This window comes from Apteryx rowi, unplaced genomic scaffold (genome assembly GCF_003343035.1).
Source record: "Apteryx rowi isolate R43461 unplaced genomic scaffold, aptRow1 scaffold_29, whole genome shotgun sequence".
Lineage (NCBI taxonomy): Eukaryota > Metazoa > Chordata > Aves > Apterygiformes > Apterygidae > Apteryx > Apteryx rowi.
This window is the reverse complement of record NW_020449307.1, coordinates 480,178-507,069: the sequence shown is the minus strand read 5'-3', so window position 1 is coordinate 507,069 and position 26,892 is coordinate 480,178. Positions and strand designations below refer to the sequence as shown.

Here is a 26,892-nt window from a genome sequence, read left to right as displayed (position 1 = left end):
GCATCAGGTAACACGCAGCGTGCATCTGGGCTAGCGGTATCTGGCTAGCATGGGTATCGCAGCCCGAAACACGCAGCGGCCCGGGCTGTACTGGGGACTGCCTGTCGGTGTAAAACCTCAAGGGCTCCTTCGGGACTAGTTGCTAGCTCACGTTACAGCCCAAGGGGCCACTCCTTCGCGGCCACCGCCGCCCTCGCCAGCTCGACGAAGGCGGCTGGCACGCGTTTGCAGCGCTGCTGTGCCGGGGGGCCAGCTGAAGCCGAGCCCCGCGGCGACGTCTGTCTTCCCTTCCCAAAGCACCAGGTCTTATCTGCCTCGTTTAGCCTGGCTTTGTTGCACATAAATGTAATAATCCATTTGACACCCGAGAAGAAAAGGAATCTATGAATAAATTTTCATTAAAATGTGACCCCACAGCTTGCTTCCTTAATTCCTCTGTGCAATTCCTTGTCTCTTGCTCTTCGCCCCCAACCAAATTACACTTGTTGGTGGCTGTGACAAAGAACACTTAAAGTAGTTATTTTCCTTTTTGTTACTATTATCACGGACAGAGTACTGAAATTTCAGTACAGACTGAATGAGATCTTTGTATATTAACAAGCAAATTAGATGGTGTCTATATAGTGCTGGCTAAGGTTTTAATTACCTTTGTGTGCAACATTTCATGATCCCTTTTATACTAACTAATCACTTAAGGCATGCCTGTGGCACTCTCTATGCCTGTGTTGAAGCCCCGTTGTAAAAGAAATTTGAAAGAGATGTAGTCATCACTCGAACTCAAAGCCTTTGAAAATGCAGGCAGATAAAACATCAAATGTAACAACATTCTATACGTTTCGGTTACCAGTCTGTGGTTTCTGGTTTTGGACTAGTCACAAGAGGGCACTGCTCTACAGAGTCTATGGAAACCTGTTCAACACATGCAAAGAACCATCAATAAATAATTGAATACGATTGCAGGTAGAGGACCTAGCAATGAAAGGCACTTGAAAGGGTAACAGAGATTCACTGTAACCAAGTGCAAGGGGATGGATGGCTACTGGGAGGAACAGTCTGCAATTATGCATACAAGCTAATAGGTTTTAAATTAACAGCAAATGAGAGAATGAAAAAATTAGCATCAGCTAAGTATATAGTTTTCCCTTAAAGTCTCAAATCTCTTTGCCTACGCTGACCAGGCCTGCTCCCACAGGAAACCTCATATCAAATCAGAAAAATGATTAACTGAATTTCTTATTCTGCCGCTAATGCTAGGCAGCATCAGTCTAGAAAAGCAGCACTGGCTGCTGCAGAGCCCTGCTAGCTCCACGGTCCGGGTGGGAAGACCCCAGTGGGGGCTCTACCAAAAGAATGACTGGTCTGTTTTTGAATCCTGATCAACACTTTGTCCAAAAATATCTTCTCAGTGGGTTCCCTGGGTTAACAACTTTCAGCAGGTGGCTTTATAACCACAGAACTCCCTTTGGTCTTATTCAAGCAAAGGAAAGTGACTTCTTTATGTTTTTCATTATTTTCTATATCCTTACATCATCTCTTTGTCACTCCAGCCATTTTTTTTTTCTTTTTATGGTACCTCTCCATGCTTCTGTCATGTTCTTTATCCTTTTCTGGACCTTTTCTATTCCCACCACAATCTATCTATCTTGATGGAGCAACCAAAATTCACTGTAGTGATCAAAGTGATAGTGTCCCTCAAACTGGGTTAAAACATGCTATTTTCAGTATTGTTTTCTCCTGAATATAGTCCAGTATTGTTTCCCTTAAACCAAATTGATTGCAACTGAACACTGATCATAAGTTTTCCCTTTCCTGCCCTAAAGGGAGAAAAACAAATACAAAATATAGAATTCTAACAAATCCTCCCCTGTTTTCCCTACTCAAATCTATACTGGCTTGATAATATGGCCATGTCAGCCATTCTGTGCCCATCAGGAAAAAAAACAAAATAGGAATATGACAATTATTGGAATATAATTCTACTCATAAAAATATCTCCCTTTGTGAGGAATTAAAAATAGAAAAAGAAATAATAAATAAAGAATAAAGGTTAACAGTTTACTGGTTTTAAGGCCATATCTTATGTAGGCTACCGAGTTCAGTTTCAGCTAGATGCTTCCAGGCAAAAGGTAATAGAAAATTCACACAAATGTTGCCCGTGAAACAAAGCCTGGAAGAAGGAAAATACTGAATATGGAATAAATATACATAACACATGCTCTCGTTGATATTAAAAGAAGGCTGGGGGAATGTAAGAACACTTTTTTTTTTTTTTAATGTCACAGTTTGCACCCCACACTCCCACTAGGAAGAAGAATAAGGAAAGAAAAGATACTTCCAAATTATTAATAAGCATCCTGACTTATGAATAAGCCTTCCAAGAAATGCATCTTGTAGAATGAGTCAGCCCATCAATTGAAGCAATAAGAATAAACACAGTGGAAACGTCTTTGCATTACCCGGCTTATACGCATTAACCCTCTTATGGTGTGGAGGAGACAACGGCTCAGGCCCGCTGGCCCCAGCTTCTGCTGACACTGCCAACTGGGTGAGCAACCCGTGCCAGCTCCAGCAGCGGCTTTTCTGTATGGGCTCTTGTTCACCAGGAAATAGGAAAATTGACTGCCAATCGGGGAATGAGTATTTATTAGGGTGATAATAGATTAGACTATTGGACATGAAGACTTTCTGGAAACTTTGCCCGGGCAGAATTGATGGATGTTTTACATTTGTCAAAGTTTTGCAGACACTTGTCAATCCACCGGAAAGTACCACTGGAGTCAGATATTCCTACAGCAAATGCGTGGCAAGGCCAACATCTCCGGGCAACATCTGGACTGACTTACACAGCACACATGACCATGTTGAACATAACTGCAACCATCCCAACGTCTCTTGGAAATGCAGGATTTATCACTCCTGCAAGGTACTGTTCACTTTTATAAGCACAATAAAGTCCAGTGAATGCCAAAAGAACCATCATATAAATGGCAGATCCATAATTTTGCCTTTTTTATTCCAGATTTGCTTTTGTGTTGAAACTTTTTTCCCTTTCTTGTCTTGAGTTTACAAAATTTCCCACTGCCTTTTTTTCTTGATTTTGTTCACTTTTACCATCTGTGCCACTATAATTTGCCTTTGCTGCAATGTTAATATGCTTTGAAGCTGATTATCTCAATTTTGTGAATTATTACAAACCTTAAGGATTGAAAAATCAGGCTTAAGGCTTCAGAAGAACCTGATATTATTTAAATAACTTTTCTAATCAAATAAAACATTGTATTTGTTTCATTTATATTCCAGATTCGTTTAGTCTTTGGAGAGTCATTTGGATGTAATTTCAATAATGTCCTTGAGAACTAAAAATTTTGGGCTTTATTTCACTCTTTTTTTGAATTAAAGTGAGCATTCTTGTAAACCACCTGTCCCCAGAAACTGGTACTTTAGGTGCAGGAGCAAAATGAAAATTGGAGGTTATACCAAGCTGGTGGCATTGTAAAGGCTAACTCCCTGCCTGGCCATACAGGCTCTGCTTACGTGTTCAGCAATCTTTCTCTCCATCAATCAAATATTTTAGGCATTTTTTCTCCACTGTCTTTTTCCTTGCATTTTATTTTCCTTCTTTCATTTCTTCACACTTCTTGTGTTACCTTGAGTTCTTTTCCTGATAAGCTGGAGGCTAGAAGTGTTTTTTTAAGAGGTGTTTTACTACTTAACTCAGGGATTATTTTGTATCATGCATGGCAACTTCTGCTTCACAGTCACTTACAAGATCACCTTTTCTACCAGAGACCCCATTCCTGGCAATGGAAAGAGATGTTAGCTAAGTAAGCAGTTTTAAAACTCACAGCCATGAGTACAGAACCAGCACTGGTTTCACATCAAGCTGTGAAAGCCATGCTGGGGCATTATTTTGCATGCTTTTATGGCACTATGGCCACTCAGCGCAGTGTAATTTGATACAGGGACATGCAGATTTTACTCCAATGTAGTGCAAAATCTACCTTCTCTTTGTAGTCAAACAAATTATATTTATGAATACACTTGCCTTAAAATGTCATGAAACCCAAGTCATTTTAACACACTTAGGAGGTCAAACCCTGATGCTTCTATTTAATACTCGTGTGTGGTTCTGATCCCATCTTCTCAAATATGATATGTTTGATATAAAAATACAAAAAGATATAAAAAATGCTCAAGAAAGGACAAGGATGGTCCAAGGTATGGATCAGCTTCCATTGTGAGGAACAACTGAATGTGGGAATATATCAGAGGTCTGTCAAAATCATGAGCACAGCTGGGGGTTACTGTGTATTCCAATACCAGAACTAAAAACCACCAAGCAAAGCAAACGGGAACAAACATCCAAGTGAACAGAAGGAACTAGTTCTTCACGCAACGGGTACTGTGAAACTCCTTAACACAGAACACGGTGGATGCAAGAGAATTACGCAGACTCGAGGACACTGGACAAGTAACTTGCAAGATAAATATATTTTGGGCTACTAAATAGTCAAACCACAAGAGGATTGGGAAAAACGAGTGTGGAGCTGGGACAGACGGGGGATGATCACACGCGCTCGCCTCTTGCCTGTGCATGCACTTATCACCACTCCTGGAAACAGAATACTGGTGTAGGCAAACCTTTGGTCTCTTCTGTTCTTAACTGATTTTTCACTGAAGAGAGATTTGCATATCTACATTTCAAAGTAGAAGTATGTTCTCTTGATCAGCGATAATCATTTAATTTTAATTTTCAGTTAATGAGTTATGGAAGGCTGGTACCATTTCTTCAAAGGAAAAAAAAAGTTCTGCTTCAATATGTTCAACAGCTGAATACGGCCAGGAGATCCAAACTCACAAGATTTTCTTTGTTAGGTAAGTAAATCTTTGCCTGCTGAATTTTCAATTACAAATATCTGATACAAAGTTTAATCACCAAATGTACAATATTTTCATCTCTGAATTAAGAAATTACTGTATCTCTGCATATATTTATTTAATGTTCGTTAACAGGGGGCAAGTGGAAGAATACGTAGTGCTCTAATTATCCTTGGTAAGCACTCCGTGTTGAACAAATGTCTAAGAGCAGTGGAGCAAGCTCAGTGACAGTTACTGAGTTAGGAAAATGCACTTTGCACCAAGCCAAAGTCTTCAACAAAGAATCAAAAAGGGGTCAGGCGGTGTGGAAAAGTGAAACATTGGCTGCCTAGGCAAGCAAAAGTAAGCCAGTTACCAGTGCAGATTTCCTCCAAAAAAGAAGGCATCTAAAGATTGACGACGAGCTAGCCTAAAGACATAACCCGTCCTGGAAATCCCCACCGGAGATCCCAGCAGGATGTTGGCATAACCAGGATCAGCTGCTTAGCGAGAGGACAGGCACCCTGCAGAGCTCTCCTTTCTCCATCATCACTCCTCACCATGACTCCTTTACGCTCTCCCCTTGCATCTGTTTCTCACCCAGCGCATCCTGTAATTATGCACCTCATTTCTTCCAGCTGCTTTTTCCTAGATGCTCGCTTTCCCAAAGCTTTTCCACCCTTAGTCCAGTCTTCCTTGTTTTGCTCCCTCCTCTCTCCCTTTAGTGCTATACACCCTTGAAGAGCCAAAGGAAACAAGTACAAATTCAACCACCCAGGCTGCAATAACAACCATCCTTGCAAAGACATATTGAAAACAATTTCTGTGACACCAGTTCCACTTTTGGCACCTGCTTACTTGACGGCTGGGGGCAGTTGGCAGCTCACAGTTACCAACTTTGCAAGGGTAAATGGGTAAGTGCATCTATCAGTTGCACATAGTACATGCAATTGCTCGTCTGGATTAGGCTTTCTATCTGTGTGTTAGTTAAAAACCCTTCTCCCAGTTACTTCCCTGTAAAACCAGTGCAATTACATTGGCTCTGAGAGCAGCTGGTTTTGATTTCAAACCAGTACGAAAAAGAAGAAAAACTGGATCCTTTTTTAACTGAATTCAAACTGTTAAGCACAGAGGCAGAACCAGTGTGTGTGTCTCTTTTCCTTTAACAGCAGAAACACTGCTGATGTGAGCTGCATCTTCAAAAGCCACCCACAGATGCAGTAGCTTCCCATGGCAGAGTGCCGTTTCTTTCCCATTTCCCATCCTGCTGCTCTCCTTTTTTTTTTTTTTTTTTTTAATAAAAAGGCTCCCCTCTGTGAATTGGGTGCAATTGCAATAATTCTGTCTGTCTGGCACAGTAAAGGGGCCCAGCACTGAATTCAGCAGCTTTGCATTAGCCACTAGCCCGAGCGCTCCATAATCACGAATGCTGCCTGGACCCACTCGGCGTTGCCAGACCACATCATGTAAAGCATGGGGACACTGCTGTGCATCCAGGTGCAGCATAAAGGATGAGGATGGGGAGGAACAAAGCTTCTACTTAATTTTCATGGATTTTTATCTCGAATCTGCAAACAAATTTAACACACAAAAGAGCCCTGGCTCGGAAAGCGCTCCTGGCTTCCACACCTGTTACCACTTCAAATTATTCCCAGATAGCTGTTCCTCGCTAGCAGACACTTTCGCGGCAGGAGGCACTGCCTCATTTTTGAGTTACTTTGAGAGAAAAGCACTAAGTTTAGAGGAGCTGGGCTTGAAAGCGAAATGGGGAATTTGTTTTTGCTAAGGGCTATAAAAAGTACAGGAAACCTGCTTTCTGTTCCAACACGTAAAAGTGTTACCATCAAGTTGCCTGTAGGGAGGAGGTATATTCTTTCTGCTCTCTTTTAAAAATCAATGGCAATGGAATTAGGTAGTTGCAAGAAGTGGGTGTTCGTAGTGCCACAACTAGAACCAAAAGTGACTTTCTAGGCCACGTCCTTCCTCTTCCAGTCCTCTTTGATTTGCTAACTGTTCTCTACAAAATCCCCCGAGCAATCGAATATGTTTTCCAGCCCTTAGTCTTGGGTGATTAAGCCATTTCTCACATCACTTTCCCGATTTGCAGTCTCATTGTCACCCTTCTTCACAGCTCCAGCCCTGCCTGTCTCCCTGCGCCTCCTCTCACATCCCAGCTTTGTGGGTGCAGGGCACTTTTGTGTTTCCTGGGCTCCTCCCACCAGTGACTCCGCAGCCTGTTCTCACACCGCTCAACAGTGCTCCTCCAAAGCCCTCCTCATCCCTCCCTTCCATCTCACTTTCCAAAGGTGACCTTCACGCCACCATTCCTGCCCTCAGATCAGACTCTTCACTCAACCTGGTGCGATGCAGTGACATAGCAGCAATGCAAAGGTATTGCATCTAATGTCAGACGCCACGTTTTTTAAAAAGTGGGTGTTTAGAGTCATGTTTTGGTACCTCAGTAGGGCATTGAACTCAGAGCTGCTGAGACTCAACAGCAGTCAGTGACACCGGGAGGAATGGTCAGTGTTCAGCAGGCTTTGGAGAAAGTAGGTTACCAGTGGAAGTTCCTAAATAGAGGGTTAGGTACATGAAAATCTTGGCCTTCTCAAGTGTAAAAGGTTGTCTGTCTTTACTATTGCAGCCCAGGCTCACTCCAGAGCTCTGTTATTACTCCTTTCTTACTGTCTTCTCTTGCTGCATTCGAATTTAAATATATTTAAATACTCTAATGTAAGTATTGCAGCGCCAAGAATGTTTTTTTCAAAAGTAGGTATTTCATTACTTGCAGAAATGAATGTTACAATAACAGAAATAAATATGACAATAAATGTGCTTGTCATGAAAGCTACCTAAACCTGCAAGGAGCAGAAGTGAGCCCATGGCACTGCTTCTGCTCCAGAGACTGGGTGGTGGCACTCACAGTGCGGCTATAAATGTGCTTGTTTGCTGTAACACCCTGCACGGACTGATCTGTCCAGGATGAGGTCTAAAATCTAAATTATGATTCTAATGATTTAACAGGTTGCTCCCTTCTTTCCTGTTGTAACAGTCTAGACAAATTATTTATTGTTTTGGCAACATAGGACATCAGCAAAGCATTTGGATTGAGAGTAGCAATTAACCATCTTTAAAGCACATGGACACTTCCATTGCCACCAGCACTACCTGGAAGTTTGCTATGTGCCTACTTAAATAGCATCTATATGTTCACTAATCACAACCCACAGTTTCCAAATGCCACCCTAGCCACTTCTGCCCATGGACGTGTGTGTCCAGCACTGCCACACACTCCTACACGTTGCTAGACTGGAGCCCTCCTTCAGCCGTTGCTCCTTCTTTCCTCTAATCAGCACAGTGTTTTCCTTTACTGCTCTGTCTTTACCTCAGCACTTTGCCCATACAGCTGCTCCAGGCTGTGGGGATCTGTGGTGTTCCTTGCAGTTAAGGGCTGGAAGTTCTTTGAAACCTTAAATGCCATGAACAGATGTGCTGTGCACCAGAAAACTAGTTGTTTATATCAGAAAATATTTCAAGGACATTTGCAAAGCCAAAGCACTAGCTAGGATATGATGTTTGGCACACCAGATTTGGGAGTGGGACAAGATTTCTTTGAACCATTAAGCCCATTAAATCCTTTCTTTTAAACCATTTTCAACATAAACTTAAAATATATTGAGAATAATTAACTGGGATTTTAGTTCAGCAAGCTGGGAAACAAAGCAAATATTCAGAAAGAGTAACCCAATTCCATTTATGCTTTCACTAGATTTATACTAAGATAAACACCTGGGAGCGGTTCCTAGTTTACACCCAGTTAACATAAATTGAGAACTGGGATGAGCGTGTGGCCCAAAACTTGCAGCGCCTGCATTCAAGGGCATCTGCACTGATGTATACCCCTTTCCTAATGCAGATCAAAAACATACACGAGATTGAAAACTGCACTGCACAAGGAGAAGGAATTTGTTCCTCTGGCGACAAACTCAGGACGATGATTTTTTCTTTCACTCCAGCAGCCCAACAATGTCAAGGGAAAGGCACCCACTGCTTTACAATTTAGATGGTCACTAGTCCACAGCCAATTTTTTGGCCCTTGGATCAGCAGTCTGAAGAAGCCTGCACTCCAGCTAACCATGTTATATTTCTCTAACAATGTAATTTTAGTCTTCAAGGCTGTAAAAGTAGCACCTTAACAGAAACCTTTTTTTAAAAATGAAAAATATTAGCACTTACAAAATTTGTGATATCTATGTGAAGCAAACTATAAATAATTCATTTACTCCACATCCGCATCATTTGAAATGCATCGGTGCTTTTATCAATACAGTGCAATGAATTAACATTGCCCAGAATAGGCTTGGGGGCATTTGGGCTATCTAAGTTTGTTGATCTGAGCAGTATTATTAAAGGTAAACTGAAATAAATTACCTCAGTTACTACAAGACAATTTTTTCAGCATGGTAAATAAAACGTATTAGTTCTAGGTCATTAAATTCAATATTAGGCTTAAAAAGATTCTATAATGTTATTAGTAAAACATACAGTGAAACATATGTGGTTCAGTATTACAGACAAAAGGACCACTCTACTATACCTAGATATTAGTTATTAGTATATTTTTCAGAAGGTCTTTTGACATAAAAGACTAACTGCCATTTTCAGAAGCTAGACATGGAGTGGTTTTGGCTCTCACTGCCAGGCAGGTTTCCAAATAACTAAGACATTTCTGAAAACGGCATTCAGAACCTTTTGCTAATTTACCCTCTACTCCTCTTTGGGTAAGAATAAACAATATTTTGCCAATGTTGCAGGTTAAGTGAGCTGGGCAGGGACCTGTGACAGCTGGGCTTGATTTTCAGATATTTTTTAGTCAACCTCCTATGACCCTGAGCATGTCGTTTGGTGTTTCTATGCCTCGGTGCTCCTCACTGCATGGGTATATTGCACTCTCCTTTCACTCCTTACCCTTTTTATTTGGACTATAGCCTTTTTTGTGCAAGGGCTGTCTCATCGTGACTGGCCAGTGCCTAGCAAGAGGAGACGCACTCCTTGTTGGAGCCTCTAGTCACTAACATACAGCCAAAAATCCCCTGGCAGCAACCACTGCTATATGCACTCTGTCTTGCAAGATGCCAACAGGAAGGCTAGAAAATATCGTCCAAGAAATAACAGTGGCATGTTGCACCCAATCAGTCACAATAACCAAGGGCAGTATATTATAGGCTGCTATTATATTTTTCTAATAGCAATAGCAGCAAAGCACTTTCAGTGTGGGCAAAATGTATTTTCCATTAAGTACAAAGAAAATAAAAGATAGGCATAGCTCTCCATGAGTGGTGCATGCAATTCAGTCTTTACTGCCTTTTTTGACATCAGGTAGCATACTGCCTCCCTGTGAAAAAGGACGACCGCTCCTGCAATCCCAAGGGGCAGGGAAGAGAAAACGGGAAGCCAGATTCAAAGCTGACAGAAGTCACTGCGGCTCAGAGAAAGCATTCATAATCCGACCTGCTTCTCACATCATGTTCAGGCAACGGTTACTGTCTTCAGGACAAATCAGACAACTGAGCTGTTCTGCAGTATCCAACACTGGCACTTGTGTTTATCCTGGTTTTGGTCCACCATTATGGGAACACTGCAGAATCGCAGTGAGATTTTCAGAAACGTGAGCTAAAATCCTCTATCAGAACCACAGACTATAGGAATACAGGAAAAGCCTAATAATTGCGAAATCTAGTTACAAGGTAATGCAGCACTTGAGCATAACTGATAAGCAGTTAGAGACTAGACTAACGAGCAGGCCATCTGTCATTCACAAGAGGACTAACAAAAGGCGTGCGCAGGACACTTGTGATATTGTACGGAGGAGGATATGCAAACGAGGAAATGTCCAAATACAACATTTAAAGATACACAGTATGAAATGAGCATAGTACAGCTGATAATTGGAGCTTGCATGCATGCTTAGCATATGGACAACATAATTATAGTTGTACAGTTAAGGAAAGTTCACAATAGAGGATGATAATAGAACAACGCAGGATACGATGTACTGAATGATGAATAGAGCAGCACAGGAGACGAGGAATTGAATAGATGTATCTGGAGGAGAGCCACAGCTTGGATTTGTGGTTGGATTGCTAGGAAAGGCGGATGTCATGGTGTGCTATCTGATCACCAGTAGCATCTCAAACATCCTATGCTATGTATCTACTATATATACTGCTGTGTCATCTTCTACACTGTCCTGAAGACATAAACCTTCACAATAAATCCAGGGTTAACATATGCTATGGGGCAAGTCCAAGCAACAGCAATCCTTGGAAGAAGTGGAACCAAAAACAAACTCTGGAACAATCGATTCTGGCCTATGAACGTGTTGCTCCGCTCTGTGGCGCTCTTACTGATTCAGTGACAATGATGACTGCCGCAGTGGAAGACGCCAAAAGCAGCAGCTGATTAAACAAAACATTCCTTCCTCTCCCTAAACCACCAGATAAAAATGCAAACTGGAATTTGAATTTACAGCAGCATTACAAAAATTGTAGGAGGTTCAGACAAATTTCCATTTTTGGCTCATCTCCCACTTTATGCCAGTAAATTTAATAGCAGTTCCAATAAAAAGGATGCAAACATATCCATGAACCAGCTTCAAGTCACTATTGAAAGCTTAGGGAAATCTTGCAGTCTTTGCGTTGGAAATGTAGTTATGTCAACTTTGAACCTGATTATCCTTTTCTTAGATCCTTTGAAATCAATGGAATGACATAGCTATTGATTGGAAATGTTATTTCCACTTGCCCACCCCAAATCAAAAAAAAATGCTTCAACATCAGTGCATCCCAGCAATTTCAGTGAGCTTTCAGTATGGTTTTAAGTGCCATCCTGAATAGAGGTAACTTGGAATTTTAACACTCGGTCTAAGATTTGCTGAAGTCAAAGGAAAGACTTTGTTCCTTCAGTGGGTTTGAATCAGCCCCTCACTTACTTGAAAGAACACAGATATTTTACTGGCTGAACTATTTTGGAAGAGAATCACTTGGATGATTCAAATACTCCTAAACATGCAGCATGCTTCATCTTTGGTGAGGCTATCAAACTCCCATCTTCTGCAATAAAGGGAAGAAATAAATAAAGAGGGAAAAAAGGAAGGAAATGTAGATTTGAAAGGAGCCAAAATGATTGCATTTTGCAGTTTGGTATGCAGCTCTCTGAATGACCGCAGTATTTTGATATATAATTAACAGCAGAAGGGGAACAAGGATATACTACAACTAACTAGATTTTAAGAACTGTGCTGCTGCCCCACAGAGCTTAAACTCATTTTGCCCATTGGGTCCTACTTTTAAACATACAATTTTTCTGCTATGCCATTGCAGTACTCTTGTTGCACCAAGTTTTACTAGTTTGGCTTAGGCATTTTCAGAGTCTTTCATTTGTATTTAAAAAACTAAGAACATTAGAACAGTAGGAACATGTGCCTGGGAATCAGGGCTACTGGTCTTTCATCTCAGTTGTCAGTGATCTTAATCAAGATCTTGTCGCTTACCCAGCTACAGAGAGCTGTGAAAAGCAACTATAATGCAAAAATGTAATTAATGTTGTAAAATGGCTTTGGGCCCTTTGATGAATGGCATTGTAGATTAGAGTTTTGTCCTTAAAAGCTAAGTTATCCTGGGGTAAATCTAGAGAATTACTATTGGCTTCATGAAATTTCTCTAGATATAGTAAAATCAGAATGTGTGGCATTAGTAGTACAGCAGCAGGACAAATCCTTTTAAAATATTGATACGGGTTTGCACAATACTACTTTGTATTTTATCCTATACAGGAATAATACATTAGTAATTTCAGATCAAGCAAGGCTGATTGATGCTAAGTTGCACTGGAGTCAGCGAGAGCACACAGGAGGAGGGAGACAGAGTTTAAAGCATGACACTACTGGACTCTTAATAAAAGTGTACATGGTGCCAGTGTGTGATCTTAATTGGAAAAACACAGGAATATTGCATTTGTGCAGAAGACTGAAGTTTTGTGGAAAAAAAACCCTTGTATCCATGAAAAGCTATAGTCGTCAGAGGGGGAGGTAATAAACAGTTCATGATGACACTTCATTCTCAGTTCCCACAAAAGTACGTTTAACTCATTATCATTCCATCATACCCTACCAAATAAAAAATTAGCAACAAAGGTCTCAGTAAAGCACTTCTTCCTTCATTAGGGCCATTAGGGACACCAGTGCCTAAAGAAGAATGCTAAACAAATAATTGCCACCCGCAGTGCAGCTAATATTTCCATTCTCTTTCTTCACAAAGAGTGGTTATGGGGAGCAGCGTTCCTTAGAGTATGCAACCTCGAAAAGAGCTCCTGCCTGACAGCAGGTGTGTTTGTGAAGATGCATATCGTCTGCAGTCACCTCTCCACCAGAAGTGCATAGCTGAATTGGTGGGAGAAGTTGGAGCCAGCTGTGCTGAGGGTGACTGGGGAACGCGTTAATTCAGCACAGCCTTTTAACGCTCTCTCTCTTCATTGCAGGTATTAAAATTGTTCTCAGTGGGCCTAACAGACAAGGAAAGCCAAGCACAGGTAAGGACTTGATCCAATTCCCCACTAAATTCGAAAGACTAATAACTTAGCTAATAATAGAAGCTGGACTGGAACGTAAATGAATGGCATACCAGAAATCATTTTATTTCAGCCAAAGCTTATTCAGACTGCAGCAAGTTCCAGCGGGAGCGGGAATCCACACCCACAGAACAGATCTACTCCAGCAAATACTGCCTGCATTAATTCCAGGATTATTCTGTTTTCCCCTGACTAGGAAACATACAGCAACATAGGATGAAAAGAGCACATGGCCGGCGTGCGAGATCTGGCCCAGCTGCTGCTGGACCACTGTTTTGCTAGTTGCTAAGCAACACTTCACCTCTCGGCTGGCAAAAAATGTTTTGATGAGGGAATATAAACCAGAAGATTTGTTTATGTAAAATAATGCCTGTGATAGTGCTCCAGCCACTTCTTCCAACCACCTGCTCCATCGCCTACCGAGTTCGGGAAGCTCTTTGGGACGATGGCTGCGGTTCTCGCTGCACAGCCGTGAGCCCGGGGGGAATTCTTGCATAAAAAACAGTAACAGAGCAATGGTGTTTGCATATTTATCATGAGGAAAGCTGGAATAGGAAATCTGAGGATAGAATTTCAGGATCAAAGGGAAGAACAGAAGGAGTAAAGAAGAAAATAAAAAGAGGGACCTAGAGAGCGAATAAGCGAAGGGAAGGCATTGCAGCGCATTCAGGTCTAACTCACCGGTTATCCATTTAGCCTCCGGGTCGTGAATTTTGAAATCAGCACTGAACAGATCTTCCACCGTTATCTTCTTCTTCTGAGACAAGCTGTTATCTTCAACTGTAAAACATTTGAAAGCAAACAGCTTTTAGTTCTAATTTGAGATGTATCTGAAAATACAGCAGCTATGAGTGCCATATCATATCTCATTTGGAAATGACACACTAAGCTTTCTGCCATGCATAGGCCCCTTTACATTGTCAGTATTATGAAAGAACCACCTCGTAGTTCACGGTTAGAAAGCATCTTACTATTACCTCCTGGCTGTTTAAGCCCGGACACAACAACTACAAAAAGACCAAGATGCGGTCCAAAACACATGTGTTTGAACAGACCCTGATAAAAAAAAGATTTTAAAAAAAAGTGCAAAAAAAGCCATAGCTCTACACAATTCTGACTATCCTGAAGGGTATTAAAACTATTCTGAACATTAGGACTGTTCTGAAACTACTAGTTAAATCAATAGAAACTAAAAAGTAACCTAGCTTTCAGAATTTATATTTTTATTTCCTGAAAAAATGTCACACAGGACTGGACTTGCAGATGTATTTAGCCTTCTAAAGCTGCAGATGGATTATTTTAGGAATTTGAGAAAGGTTTTCAATGAGAATCCGACACTTAACTGCATAGATATTTTTGAAAAACCTGTGAGACGTATCCCTAAATCCGTAGGTGGTGGATATCTGGCCCATAATAATCTTCATTTTTAGCAAAAGGATATACAACTTCATTGGCAAACACAATAGCTTCATGCAAACTTGGACAGCTTTTTAAATTGAAAAACCAGACTGCAATTTTCACATTCTGGAAGATCAACTGGTAATGGACAGTGTCCCTCATTTCATCCACCCTTCTTTACTCCATTCTGTAGCACGCTCCCCTTCCCCTGTAATGATATGCTTACTATGTCCCTTTCTGCTGTCCTTCATACAGTCATCTTAAAGTCTTGTGCAATATAGGAACAACAAGAATACAGGTATCAATCTGTATACAACTATTCAATGACAATTTCAAGACTGAAAGCGTGGTTACTTATTACAAAAACCAAAGAATACTAGAAAGTAGCTCATGGGGTTGCAGAATTTTTAAACAAGCTATTAAATGAGTCACATCCAACGGTGCTCTGGGACACAATAACAGGTACGTAAGGGGAGTTCAAGCTTAAAAGTCYTGCTTTCTTTGGCACCACCTTCAAGGGTGCTCTTAGATATTTTCCGTCCTGAAAGTCTTCTGGTCGCAGCGTGCAGTGTCACACGCCGCACGATCATCCAGCCAGAGCAGGTYGTGCGTCCGCTCGCATTTCTCGTGACTCAGCCAGCAGCTGCCAAGAGATTTCTGAGGCAAAGCACAGTCTGAAGAAAACGCAGAGCTGATCTCTCTGTCGGTATTTATATTATTCTTACAAGAAGATCAGTCTCATCTAGGATACTGCTGAGACTAAGTACTCGTGAGTCGAACTGAATAAAACCAAGGCACAAAATTAACCACTTGACATTTACCACAGGTAGCCTCTTTTCCTGTAGCAAAGCAAATTCTCATTTCTATCACCACTTCTCTGTTATATAACGGTTATATAAACACAACAGAGGTTCTTGAGCCTATAATTGAAGTGTATATGTTAAATCAACGGATTCTTGGGTCTTACAGATGAAGAGTGTGTACATTACATCGCAGAATCCTATACTGGGTGTTTAGTTAATATTAAAATGGATTTTCATTTTGTCAAGAGCTGAAACTTTCTGGAGAAAAACTGAAATCCACAATTTTCTTTTTGATTAACATATCCTTTCCTTTTTTTTCCTGCCTGTATTTTTTGTGTGTGACAAGCAGTCACTTTTTATGAATAATTTGTTTTGAACATTCAATTTTTTACTAAAACATATTTTCATGGAATCTTTTCAATCAGCCTTAAACACGTTTGCTCTTTAAAGAAGCAGATTAAGCCACATCCTGAGTATTTCCACAACAGGTCTCTGTGCTTCAGTGTCTCTCATCACTACAGCATCCCAGTGCCTGAGGTCGACTGGTGTCATGCAGCCTTAAGTATCTTTAACATTGTTTAGTACTAAACTTGCTACAGTGACTGAACACACTGGTGATTAGAAACAGTGGAAACAAACTCCTTGCAGCGGCTTTTTTTTTTTTTCCAGAAGAAAAGTCTATTTTATTTCATTAATCTGAAGCTCCTGAGCTACCTGAAAGCACTGAAAACTAACTATGAAAAATGTCTTGTTCCACTAAAAGGTGTTTTAATATAAATTATTATTTTTACCAAAATATAACATATTCTTAAATTTTCATATTTTTAAGCCTGATTGAGCTTTCAATCACACTGCTCAATTGGACTTCCAAAGGAACGAAACACACTAATACAAATTGTCTGCCAAATCCCTCTATGCAACAATGTTATGCCAAGTTCTTCGGCATAATCTGATTTATTAAAAGGGAAAATATGGGTCAGAGGAACTCCAGGAAACTGTTACAGTTAGTTCCCACCATGACACAAGGTCCTAGCGCTGGGGACCCAGTGAGCTCGGGCCGTGCAGAGCGTGACTCTCACAGCCCACATGCTGCCCCAGGCTTACAGCTGGTTCAGGCACCAGTTCTCAAGAAGTCACACCAAGGAAGAAACTATACCCTGATATTGACACCCTATTCCCCCTGGTACGGTCCTAGGGACAGACACAACTGAAGGTCTGTGCTGGAGTTTAGGGATGGGGCAGGGTGGGAAGCCCTTCTCGTTCACTCTTTCTGTGCAGGAAACGTTTCTGTTTGAGATTGTTACTGTCTCCAGCAAAATAGCAGCTGCAATAGGTCCTGTAATGTACCATGGACAACATGAATCTCTGTCATAGGGCTGGGGAGAAAAAAAGAAGTCAATGATTTTTAGTGAAAAATTCAGGTTTATTGACCTCTCATCTAACACATAGGTCAGCTGGAGCATTCCTTAAGAATGCCGTCTCCATTCCTCTGACCCCCATGGAAATATCTGCAGAGGAAGAAATGCAACTGTAGGATCTCAAATTGTCCATGCTGTCCTGAGTAGCAGTCTCTGAGCGTACCTTAGTGTGTCTAAGCCAGCTGGTGAGCACAAGTTGTGTCCACACACAACTGCAGAGACCTTGGAGCTTCCTTGGATTTAGGGAGGGAGAGGATGAAGCATGTGTCAACACCTCCTTTGCACTCATACGCCCCCACGAGAGGACCCAGATGCCACATGCCAACCAGGTGCTGACTGCACAGCAGCACACAAGCGGTGCAGGTGATCAAAGAACTTGGGACTTGATCGTCAAGTCAAAACCCATGGACGCAACAGCACAAATATATGCTGAGAGAACAAAGTGAAAACTTCCTCCGTTTTATTTTCGTTAAAAACCTTAAAGGTGTGACAGGAACCTTAAGTGGGTCAGAGTTTTTAGGTTCATCTGTTTGCACCTCTTTCTTGAAGTCAGCACACCCAGAAGGACATGGGTCGAATTGATAAAACCCTGCACTCCAGAACACAGGTCGGAACAAAGACTCACAAAACACAGAGCAAAAAGGAGAAGGGTTAGAAGCAGACCTCCCTGCCTGTTGTGCCTTTGCAATACCTTTCCTTCAAGCTTCCTCTCGACTCCAGCAATGCTCAGAGGCTGCTTGATGGTTAACAATTTTTCAGTCACCTTTGGGTGCCCACCTTTCTTTCCACCATCCCTGGGGTTCAGCTACAGGTCAGTGTCATATGCTTTTCTCACACATCTCCAGCTATTACAGGCTGCAAGCCCATCTATATGTGTGTTTGTGAGCGTGCACCTCTCTGCAGGCCTGACGCAGCATGCCAGAAGCTTCCTTCACGCCTCACCACGGTTACTTGATCTCTAGGCAGATCCCCTTCTTCCCTCCAGCAGACTTCACTGTACCCAAAAAGGAGTGTGTCTGGGACAAGGCAAACAAGCAGCCTTTCTCCTTTTTGTCAAATCCTGCTTTTAAATGGTGTATAATAAACACTCATATACAACAGTTAAAAATAAACAAATTAAACACTTGCACAGCTGGTCACAGAAGGATATTTCCTTGCTACTCCTGACTAGCAAAAGTCACGCTGAGCTAACTGGGCAATTCATTTGGCTGTCTGACAGTGTACTGTGAATTAATGCTGTACAATGACTATCTACAGCACCATTTCTGTGAAAAATGTTTCCTCAAAATTTGTTAAAATTTTAATATGGAATGGGATGTTCTTTCTTTTTTCAGCTAAAGGTCAGATTTGAAAGGAACAAACTTGATATGTATCTCCACAAAGCTTTAAATATCAGGAAGAGAGGTGCACAAAGTCCTTGCTTGCCTCACTTTCCAAATAGAGGGCCCTGGACAGCAGCCTTTTCCTAAGCAAAATGTCTAATGGAATTTGGGGAGTTTTGCATCAACATTTCTGTAGAATTTGACCCTCTCTTTAACTTTGATGGGGGTCAGGGGTGTGTACGCACATAAATATTAGCTTTTGGGTGTGTTTATACAAATACACACACAACACTTCTAGGACAGGACTCATACAGTTATCACATATTGTGACAAGTGAGCAACCATCAGTTAGGAAAGGCTCAGTCCCACACTTTTATCATTTATATAAAGAGCCTCATATTTTTCCAAGGTGGGTGGAATGGCAGGACTCACCCCCACACGACAGACTCCGTCAGTGTAGGCAATTGCATGCATGCAGTATACTACAGTGTAATTAAATACAAGCTTTCACCAGTCATTACTTCTTTGTAAAATGCTGTTCTAGACTATCAAAAGATGTACAAATCATAGAAATGTTGAAATTTTATTAGGGTTTTATAAAATAAGATCAAAGTATTAGCTAGCAATAAAGCACTGCTATTGTAATTACAATGTCTCCTGCACGCAAAGAATGGTGTTCACAGTTTAGGAGCTAATCTTGAGCAGAGTGAGTGTCTTCCTTCTAAGAAACTCAAACTAGTAGGAAATTCAGCCTTTCTGAAGCTGAATCCAGAGTTAAAAGCTTTTTAAAGGTGTGAACTGATTTGCAAAAGAAACTCAAGGAGATATATAAATCCCTTTTCCTCAGTTATTAAATAGCTTAATCAGTAACTGCTCTGTTTAGCAGACCTTTCCCATTCTTCATTCTACCACTCACTCTTTCTTTTGCAGGACACTGCACAGACTTTCACAGTGGAGGGGAAACCCGCCACCGTGATGCAAGATATGGGTCCAGCTAACCACTTGTCTTTGCGTGAGCACAGGTTTCAAGCCTGCATTCTGCACTGTATTCCAGTCATGCCCCAAATTACTCTCTTTAGGCATTGCATGATGTTCATCACTGGTTTTAAAGCATCTCTACATTGCATGCCTTAGTGTAGCACTGGAAAAAAGGCCTTCAAATCAATGGCAAAATACTGAAAGAAGAATGGCTTCCAAGCCAGTGAGATGGCCACTATAGACAGATATTAGCGGGGAAATCAGAGGTAAAAGGAAAAGGGATATTGTGCTAGCAGGACAGCATCAGGTTTAACTCCAACATTGTCATCAGAAAAAAGACTTAAAAATTGTAAAGTACTGTCAGGCATTGCGTTCTGCCCATGCCAGACTTCTTCACCCCGCCTGAGACATTTTCAATTAGGAGGTTTTTTTTCCAATGCTACTCTTACATTTGGCAGCAGCTTCTCACATTCACAGAGCTGCTTCACTGCCTTCCTTCGCTGTCCCCCTGTCATTTCCTCTGCTCTAAATCAAATATTTATCACTTATTTTTCAATTTGGCTACGAAAAGATAAACATATCTCTTTCCAGTGAACTATTTTATGGCAGGTAAGTGCAGACTCCTCTTCCCCTTTTGGACAGGCTCCTAGGTTTTCCCCGCTCCTACCTTGTTGGGAAGTACTATCCGCAGTTAGGATTAGCAATGCAGTGCTTGTTATGTTTGCCAAGCCAGTCTCAATGTTTCAGTGTCTCACTTAACACCAACTGGCAGGCAATGCCTGTGAAATGAGCCTCCCATTACCCTGTGCCATAGTGTGTCCTTGTAACAAGCTCCAGGGCCAGTGGCCCAGGAGAAGACTGAACTCCGCTGCTGCCAAGCCACAGCAGCAACTTAAACTATCTGATTTTATCCTTGGCAGAGTCTCACCATGAAGCAGTCTGGATCCATAATAAAAACAGACAGTATTGAGCTTGGAGTTTTTTGTATTCACATGTGGGAGAAGATTCTGAAACATCAGCAGGGAAAATCCAATCCAAACCCAGTCTGAGCAAATCGGGTAACTGGAAATCTCAGAAACCATGAAAATTTAGCAAAGAAAATGACATTGGGTGTTCCAAAGATTTAAACAGAGAGACTCTCTCAAAGGTGCTATTTGGAGTTGTTGCTAAGTACATACTAATAACTGTGTGATTTATGTGTATATGCATATACATCCCAAAGAGACAATGTCTTTGTGTATGCACATACAAATATAAACACAAAAATACACAAGTGAATTTCATGTATAATACTAAATATGTGTATTTCACATTCCCATTTCATACCACATAAAATAGAAGGCCATCATAATAATTCATATTTACTTCTGTCTTTTAAAATTAGAGTACACTGCTTCAGAAGATAACTACAGGGTCTCAATGTTGAGTACAACTTTTCTGTCGAGGAATTTACCTCAACAACACCACTGCAGTATCTCCAGTCTTAACAGTCATTAGTGGATTTTATGTGTCATTTCTTCTATGGAGAAGTTGGAGCAAGATTCAGAAGTCCTGCATGAAGCCGATGCTGAGCCCAGAATTAAAACCAGAGCTGCTAAATCTTCAACAGATTTTATTCTGACTCCACATCATATGACACCCTTACAAAAAAAATCTTTATTACAGGTGGTCATGGAAAAAGAAGGACTCCTGATTTAGGCTGTATTTGAGACTGTGCAGGTATATTTAAGCTTCTGCCCATGTAACCATCTATATGCAAATCTGCTCTTAAGTGGGAGCTGTAACCATGTTCTTATTTATGCAGTCTGATTTATCTGAACCACTGACAACTTCTTGAAGGCCCTAAATATGAATTTAGGAATCTAGGATTCAACATTCATTTTTGAAAAGTCTGGACTACCCTTCTGTAAAATAAAAGATAACATTTCCATATCTAATGGAGAAGGGACAATATTCATCACTGCAAGTAAATTTTACCTGATGGGATTACAGTCCACAGACCATGCCCCAAAACACCTCAGAGAGTACATTTAGATGAACTGCACTGTCCAAAGGTGTTAAATTTGATCCCTAGTGAAAGCAATTTAAAGAAAAATCTTAATAAAAGTTTAACATTAATTAATTTAATTACTGTCTGGCATGACAGTCAGAAATGGCAAATGTACCCCAACTCAGCTGAAAATTCCAGATTCTACTCTGATAAGTTCTTTAATGCAGTTATATAATTTTAATGCAAGAGGTAGGTCCCCATTGTATTTCAAAACAGCATCACTATAGTTAAAGCTATGTCTGTTTATATCAGCCAAGGACTCAACACCAGATTCTGCAGGACATTGAAAACTTCAGGATAGCAGGAAATAAACCGCACACAGCATGAAGTTAAATGACCAAAAAGATAACATAGGGATTGTTTCACTCATTTTCAAATTTAACTCAGTGAAGTCCTGTATTTCTTACTTTATCACTGTCTACTGCACAGCAGGACTGTAGAATAAGAGTTATGTCAGAGAAGATAGGCTACATTTGCTGAACTGCATGTCAGTTCACGTACTACAAGCTCTTATAAACTTCTTCCTCACAACTTAGATCTCTTCTTTGTCACTTCATCACCCTATGCTCTTCTTCTTCCTACTGTTTTCATTTCTTCCCGTCTCCGCTCCCCTTCTCTGCTCAGTACTTTGTATCACGCTGTCCCCTAGGACCACTCGCCTGCAGATCGAGGGAGGATCCCTGTTTCTTCTCTTCTAAACCTCTCTGCAGGGAACCTTCTGCCTTCTCCTATGGTTTGTAGCTTCTAACCCTTTGTGACACTGAATTATTTTTTCTATGCCTTGTCTTTCATTTGTTTGCCTTTTCTTATCCAGATCGCAAGCTTTTCAGAGCCACAAAAGCCCATTATTTCCACTCTGCAACTAGTCTCGGAGATGTACAAGGCTGTATAAATATGTAATAATCAATAATCAGAATGATATCACATTAAATTGCAAGGCTACAACCTCAGCAGCTACTGTGAGAAGGAATTTACAGAGGTTATGTGTACAGAACATCGCTGAAACTTGGTGATAGGATTAACTTAAAGAATCTCTCATTGGGAAGTTACAAATTATTTGCTCTTGAGAAGTGCTATCTAGCACATAATTATCTGGAACTGATTTGTAGAGCTGAAGCATTAAGGTCTGATCTAAAATCAGTCAAATACACAGGCAAATGGGATGGGATTCAAGTGCCTAAACATAAGCATCTAGTGCTATTTTAGAATAGTGCTATTTTAGTGGCTGATACCCTGGGTATCTAAACTGACACTTCCTGTCTATGTTTTGGCAACCAAGTTTCACCCCGGTGTCTTCAGCTCAGTTGCCCTAGTCTTTCACTCAAAATGTAAAACTCTAAACCAATCTACCTGAGAAAGTCTTGAACTCAATGTCACATCAAGCTAAAGAACAGGAAGGATGATTTCTTTGATGTTGAATTTGCAATCATTTCGCAATCCCTTTGCCTTTAGAATTGTGAAATTACAGAGGAAAAACAGAATGAAAGTGAGTTAAAGGTGATAAATACCTGGCGTCAGGAGTATAACAGAGGTGACAATCAGGGAGCAGATAACGAGAATAACAAGTAAGGCAATTGCAATTCCTTTCCAGTTTCTTTGTGGAGGATTACTCCCCACCAGCTCCTAGAAATATCAAAGGAAAGTGAACATTTAGCAAAGGTGCTTAGACAAGGAAACAAACAGCAAGGTATTCTCGTAAAACCACACCATGTACTCCATGGCCCTGACAGTGGAAGCAGGGAAGCTAAATACAGCTCATGCCATTCTAATACACTGTGGTTTTAATTTAATTCATCCCACATCAGATTACATGACCAATAAACACAAGGGGTCAAACAAATATCTGGTGTTTCACCTCTGAGATAACTTTTCCTGTGCAGGAGCAGGTAAACATTGCTCAGATCCTTGGGGGACTGTCACCTCCGACAGCCACTTCCCTCTGCCTCTAATTCCCTGGATTCCTCCTCTGGAGCAGAGGGATGAAAAGGCAGGATCTGCCATGGCTTCCCCAGGGGCCTGAAGACTGCAGGAGCCATCATTTGGCAGCCACTGCTTAGGACCATGTTTTATGTGCACACACAGGGAAAAATAGCTAAAGGTTAGACCAGAAGGCAAACACAGGGCACATTGGTCTGGAAGCAGGCAGGACCGAGGGTCCGGGTGAGGCAAAGGACACACACAGGGTACTCAGCAGCATAACCCACACTTCCCACCACTTCCTCATGTCCAGGACCGGGACTCATTTGAATTCACTTATCAAAAGGTGATTGACTACCTCTCCTCATTAAGTCTGAGGATAGAGAGTGTCACAGTAACTTTCAAGAGACTTTCATAATAGGATGCCAGAGGAATATGGGAAGATAAATAATTTACAGCAGCATGTATGGAGATTAAAAACCAAGGAGGATATCCCCACAGTGACCTTTTCTCTCTTTCCTCAGGAAGATGTCACACCCCCCTCAGGCCACGGCATTCATATGTTGGTAGTTCTAAGGACATGATGACATGCTTCATGTCTAACAAATACATCATATTTAATCGTGGCCTTAAAACACTAGAATAAAAGCTCCAGCGCTATTCACTGATTGGTTTGACTTGACTCTGGTTGTACCATATGTTTTGTTTTCTACGTATATAGCACCTCTGCTCTCATGATTGAGGTTTTATGAAGTGCCGTGTTTACATTCACAAGATCTTAAATATTTATTGCACTTTATCCCTGTCTTGCTTTTCACAGGATTTCCCTTAGCACTGTACATTAAATCTGATTTCATGCATGCACTGAAGCATCCACAGGAACTGTGCAAAATATCAGTGGACTCCACTTTCTCAGAGGCTAAATTCATTCAGCAGAGGTGGTCTCACAGACAGAACAACTCCAAACGCTCCTCCTCCCTGTCAGCCTCACTGATTCAAGATTTTTGCTTCTTTTCCTATATTTTTAGGGATGGTGGGTCTAAGACAGTTCCTGCTGGTACTTTTTTGATGATCCTTCTTTTTTCTTTTTCTCTCTTTTTCATTTTTCTCAGGGGAAAAAAAAAAAAAGGAAGCCTTGTAATAGATTCAGCTCTTCTGAAATCCAAAGGGTTAATTTCACTTCCTGTAATGATTTTTTTCATACATGAAGATGACTTGAGCAGGGAGTTCTGGCAAATGTCACAGTTTTGATGTCAGGAAAACACTGGGAAAATAATGTGAAAAAAAACATTTTTCAAATTTTTCCATATCAAGAATCTATTTTACAGAAAAAGATAATATTGGAACCCTTTTCCTATGCCTTTCAGGATCTAGATTTACTGAAAAAAGTTATGAGTGAACAATGAAGAGCTAAGCTGTGAGTCATTAAACATCTAGAGGTAACATCTGTATTTCATTGTTTATTCTAGTTCTTGAGCTGACAATAGGGTTCTTTTCCTTTGGGTAATGGGCGGTATAAGTTAACACCACTGCTTCTCCTTGCTTTTCCCTCAGTTGCACTTGGTTTTGTATTTGAAATGAAAAATAATTAGAAGGAACAAATATATAGTTTATTAATCTTACTGGAGAAAAAATTGGAAAAGTAGGACAGGAGCCTTGAGAAGTGCAATTTTGCCAACAAGTGAAAAGTGGGTATATAAACCATGGCATTTATAGAGCACCTTCACCCTAAGCATCTTTACAAATATTAATTAATTTAATCTTGCAACAGCTTTGTGAGTCAGGAAAGTCATATGGTCCCCATTTTTCAAGTGGTGCATAAAAGCTCAGAAGACAGTCTGTGACTTTCCCAGGGTCACATACAAAACAGAAATAAATCCAGGAAACGAATACAGGTCTTGTTACTCAGCGGCAGAAATATTTTTCCTTTCTCAAGAAGGCACAGTGTAACCTCAAGGGACAACAGGAAAAATGAGGAGAAAACACCTGAAAAAACACAGTGCTTCTATCCAACCACTTGCCAAGTCCTAACAGTTTCTCATGGGCAATGAGGTAGAAGTAAGATACAGACAACACCACAGGCCTGACAGAAACACTAAGTAGAAAGACACAGGAGGAAGCAATACTCCATCTATAAAAGATATCTTTTAGCTACAGCATCCTTTAGCTTTTATGCTGGAGATATCTTTCCCTGGTTACTTCAGAACAGTTATTCCAGTTCCAGCTTTCCATCAGACATGCCCTACACTCTCCTTCTACTTTCTGCAAGACTTATACCAATCAATGTCATCAATGGGTTCTTTTCACCAAAGATTTGAGCAGGACTAGGCCATGAAATATTTAAGAATGTGCCTGAATTAGTCTTTGTTCCTATGTCACCATAAAGTTTGCCTGTCTAATAGAAAAATCAGTTCTGCAAGTGTAGGCTTCATACTCCTCAATAGCTTCTCAATAATAAAATGACAATATCCAGGTATCTGTAGGGCAAACTTACCAGGATAAATCCCATCCTCAATAAAAGGGCAATGTGTTACAGTCTTGCCCCAGGAGTACTCTAGACAACAAACCACAGCACAAAAATCATATGCTCCTAATTGCAGACAACTCCTCCTGCAGCACAGAGCTGGGGTATAGAGCAGTAGTATGGGATTTTCCTACTTATCAAGTCATTGCAGAGGAATATTTGTTCAACCACTCTTGCTTTATTCACTATGGACCAGTCACAGGTTTGAGCAAAAGAATAGGGAGAGGAGCATCAAATAGGATTCAGACTGGAGACTTCTTGGTGTAGCCTTGATTTACAATAAAATATATGCCTTTTGTCTGCCTTTACAATTTTTCTGATACAATTATAAAAAGAAACAGAAGTTTGTCATAGTTATATGGTAAAGCATCCCAGCAAACCCTACTATGTTCTACTCTTCTGGTTTATAACACAGTTGCAGGTCAGAGCTGGAAAGTTTTTGAAGCAAAAGCCTGAATTTTATGTTCAATTGAAATGAGTGGAAAATCTTTATCAGGAATCAAGCAAGTCTGAAGATCCTACAGGCAATTTAAAATCTTGCACAACAGTATTTGCTTAGCTATGCCCATAACCCCCTGCCTTTCTGCATGCTCATCAGAATTTGCTTGTGCAGATTAGGTACCTAATAAGCTGTTGCACTGTTTCTTCCGGCAAGTGTTAAGGAAGCAACGCATCATACACATCTCTGCAGAACCCGATGCTGAAAAGCTTTGGCCCTTCAAATCTTGGGTCCAGTTACACAGTTGAAATGTAACTCCCAGTTTCTCCTCCAATTGCCTAAATATTAAAAATGTCTGCAGATTTCAGATGATGAGCTATATCACTGACTTCTCCAGTTCTGGGACCTTTATATGAGATTTCTGTATCAGCCACAGCATGGGAACAGCAGTCTTGTGACAGGCAGCCAGCCAGGATCAGGGAACATACACACACATACATATACATAATACATAGATACAGGGAGTATAGCTACACACACACACACACACGTATTATT

At 40.8% G+C, this 26,892-nt stretch overlaps 1 protein-coding gene across 2 annotated transcripts in view; it reads right to left on the bottom strand.

Annotated features, from left to right (window-relative positions):
• The window catches only part of DPP6 (dipeptidyl peptidase like 6), a 437,043-nt gene that overhangs the window by 161,464 nt on the left and 248,687 nt on the right, over positions 1–26,892 (bottom strand). For both annotated transcript variants that reach the window (XM_026069252.1, XM_026069253.1), the window contains exons 2-3: positions 22,963–23,077; positions 14,167–14,265 (exon numbers count right to left, since the gene is read on the bottom strand). In XM_026069252.1, coding sequence (XP_025925037.1) covers positions 14,167–14,265; positions 22,963–23,077 — 214 coding nt within the window. The remainder of the gene's footprint in view (positions 1–14,166; positions 14,266–22,962; positions 23,078–26,892) is intronic.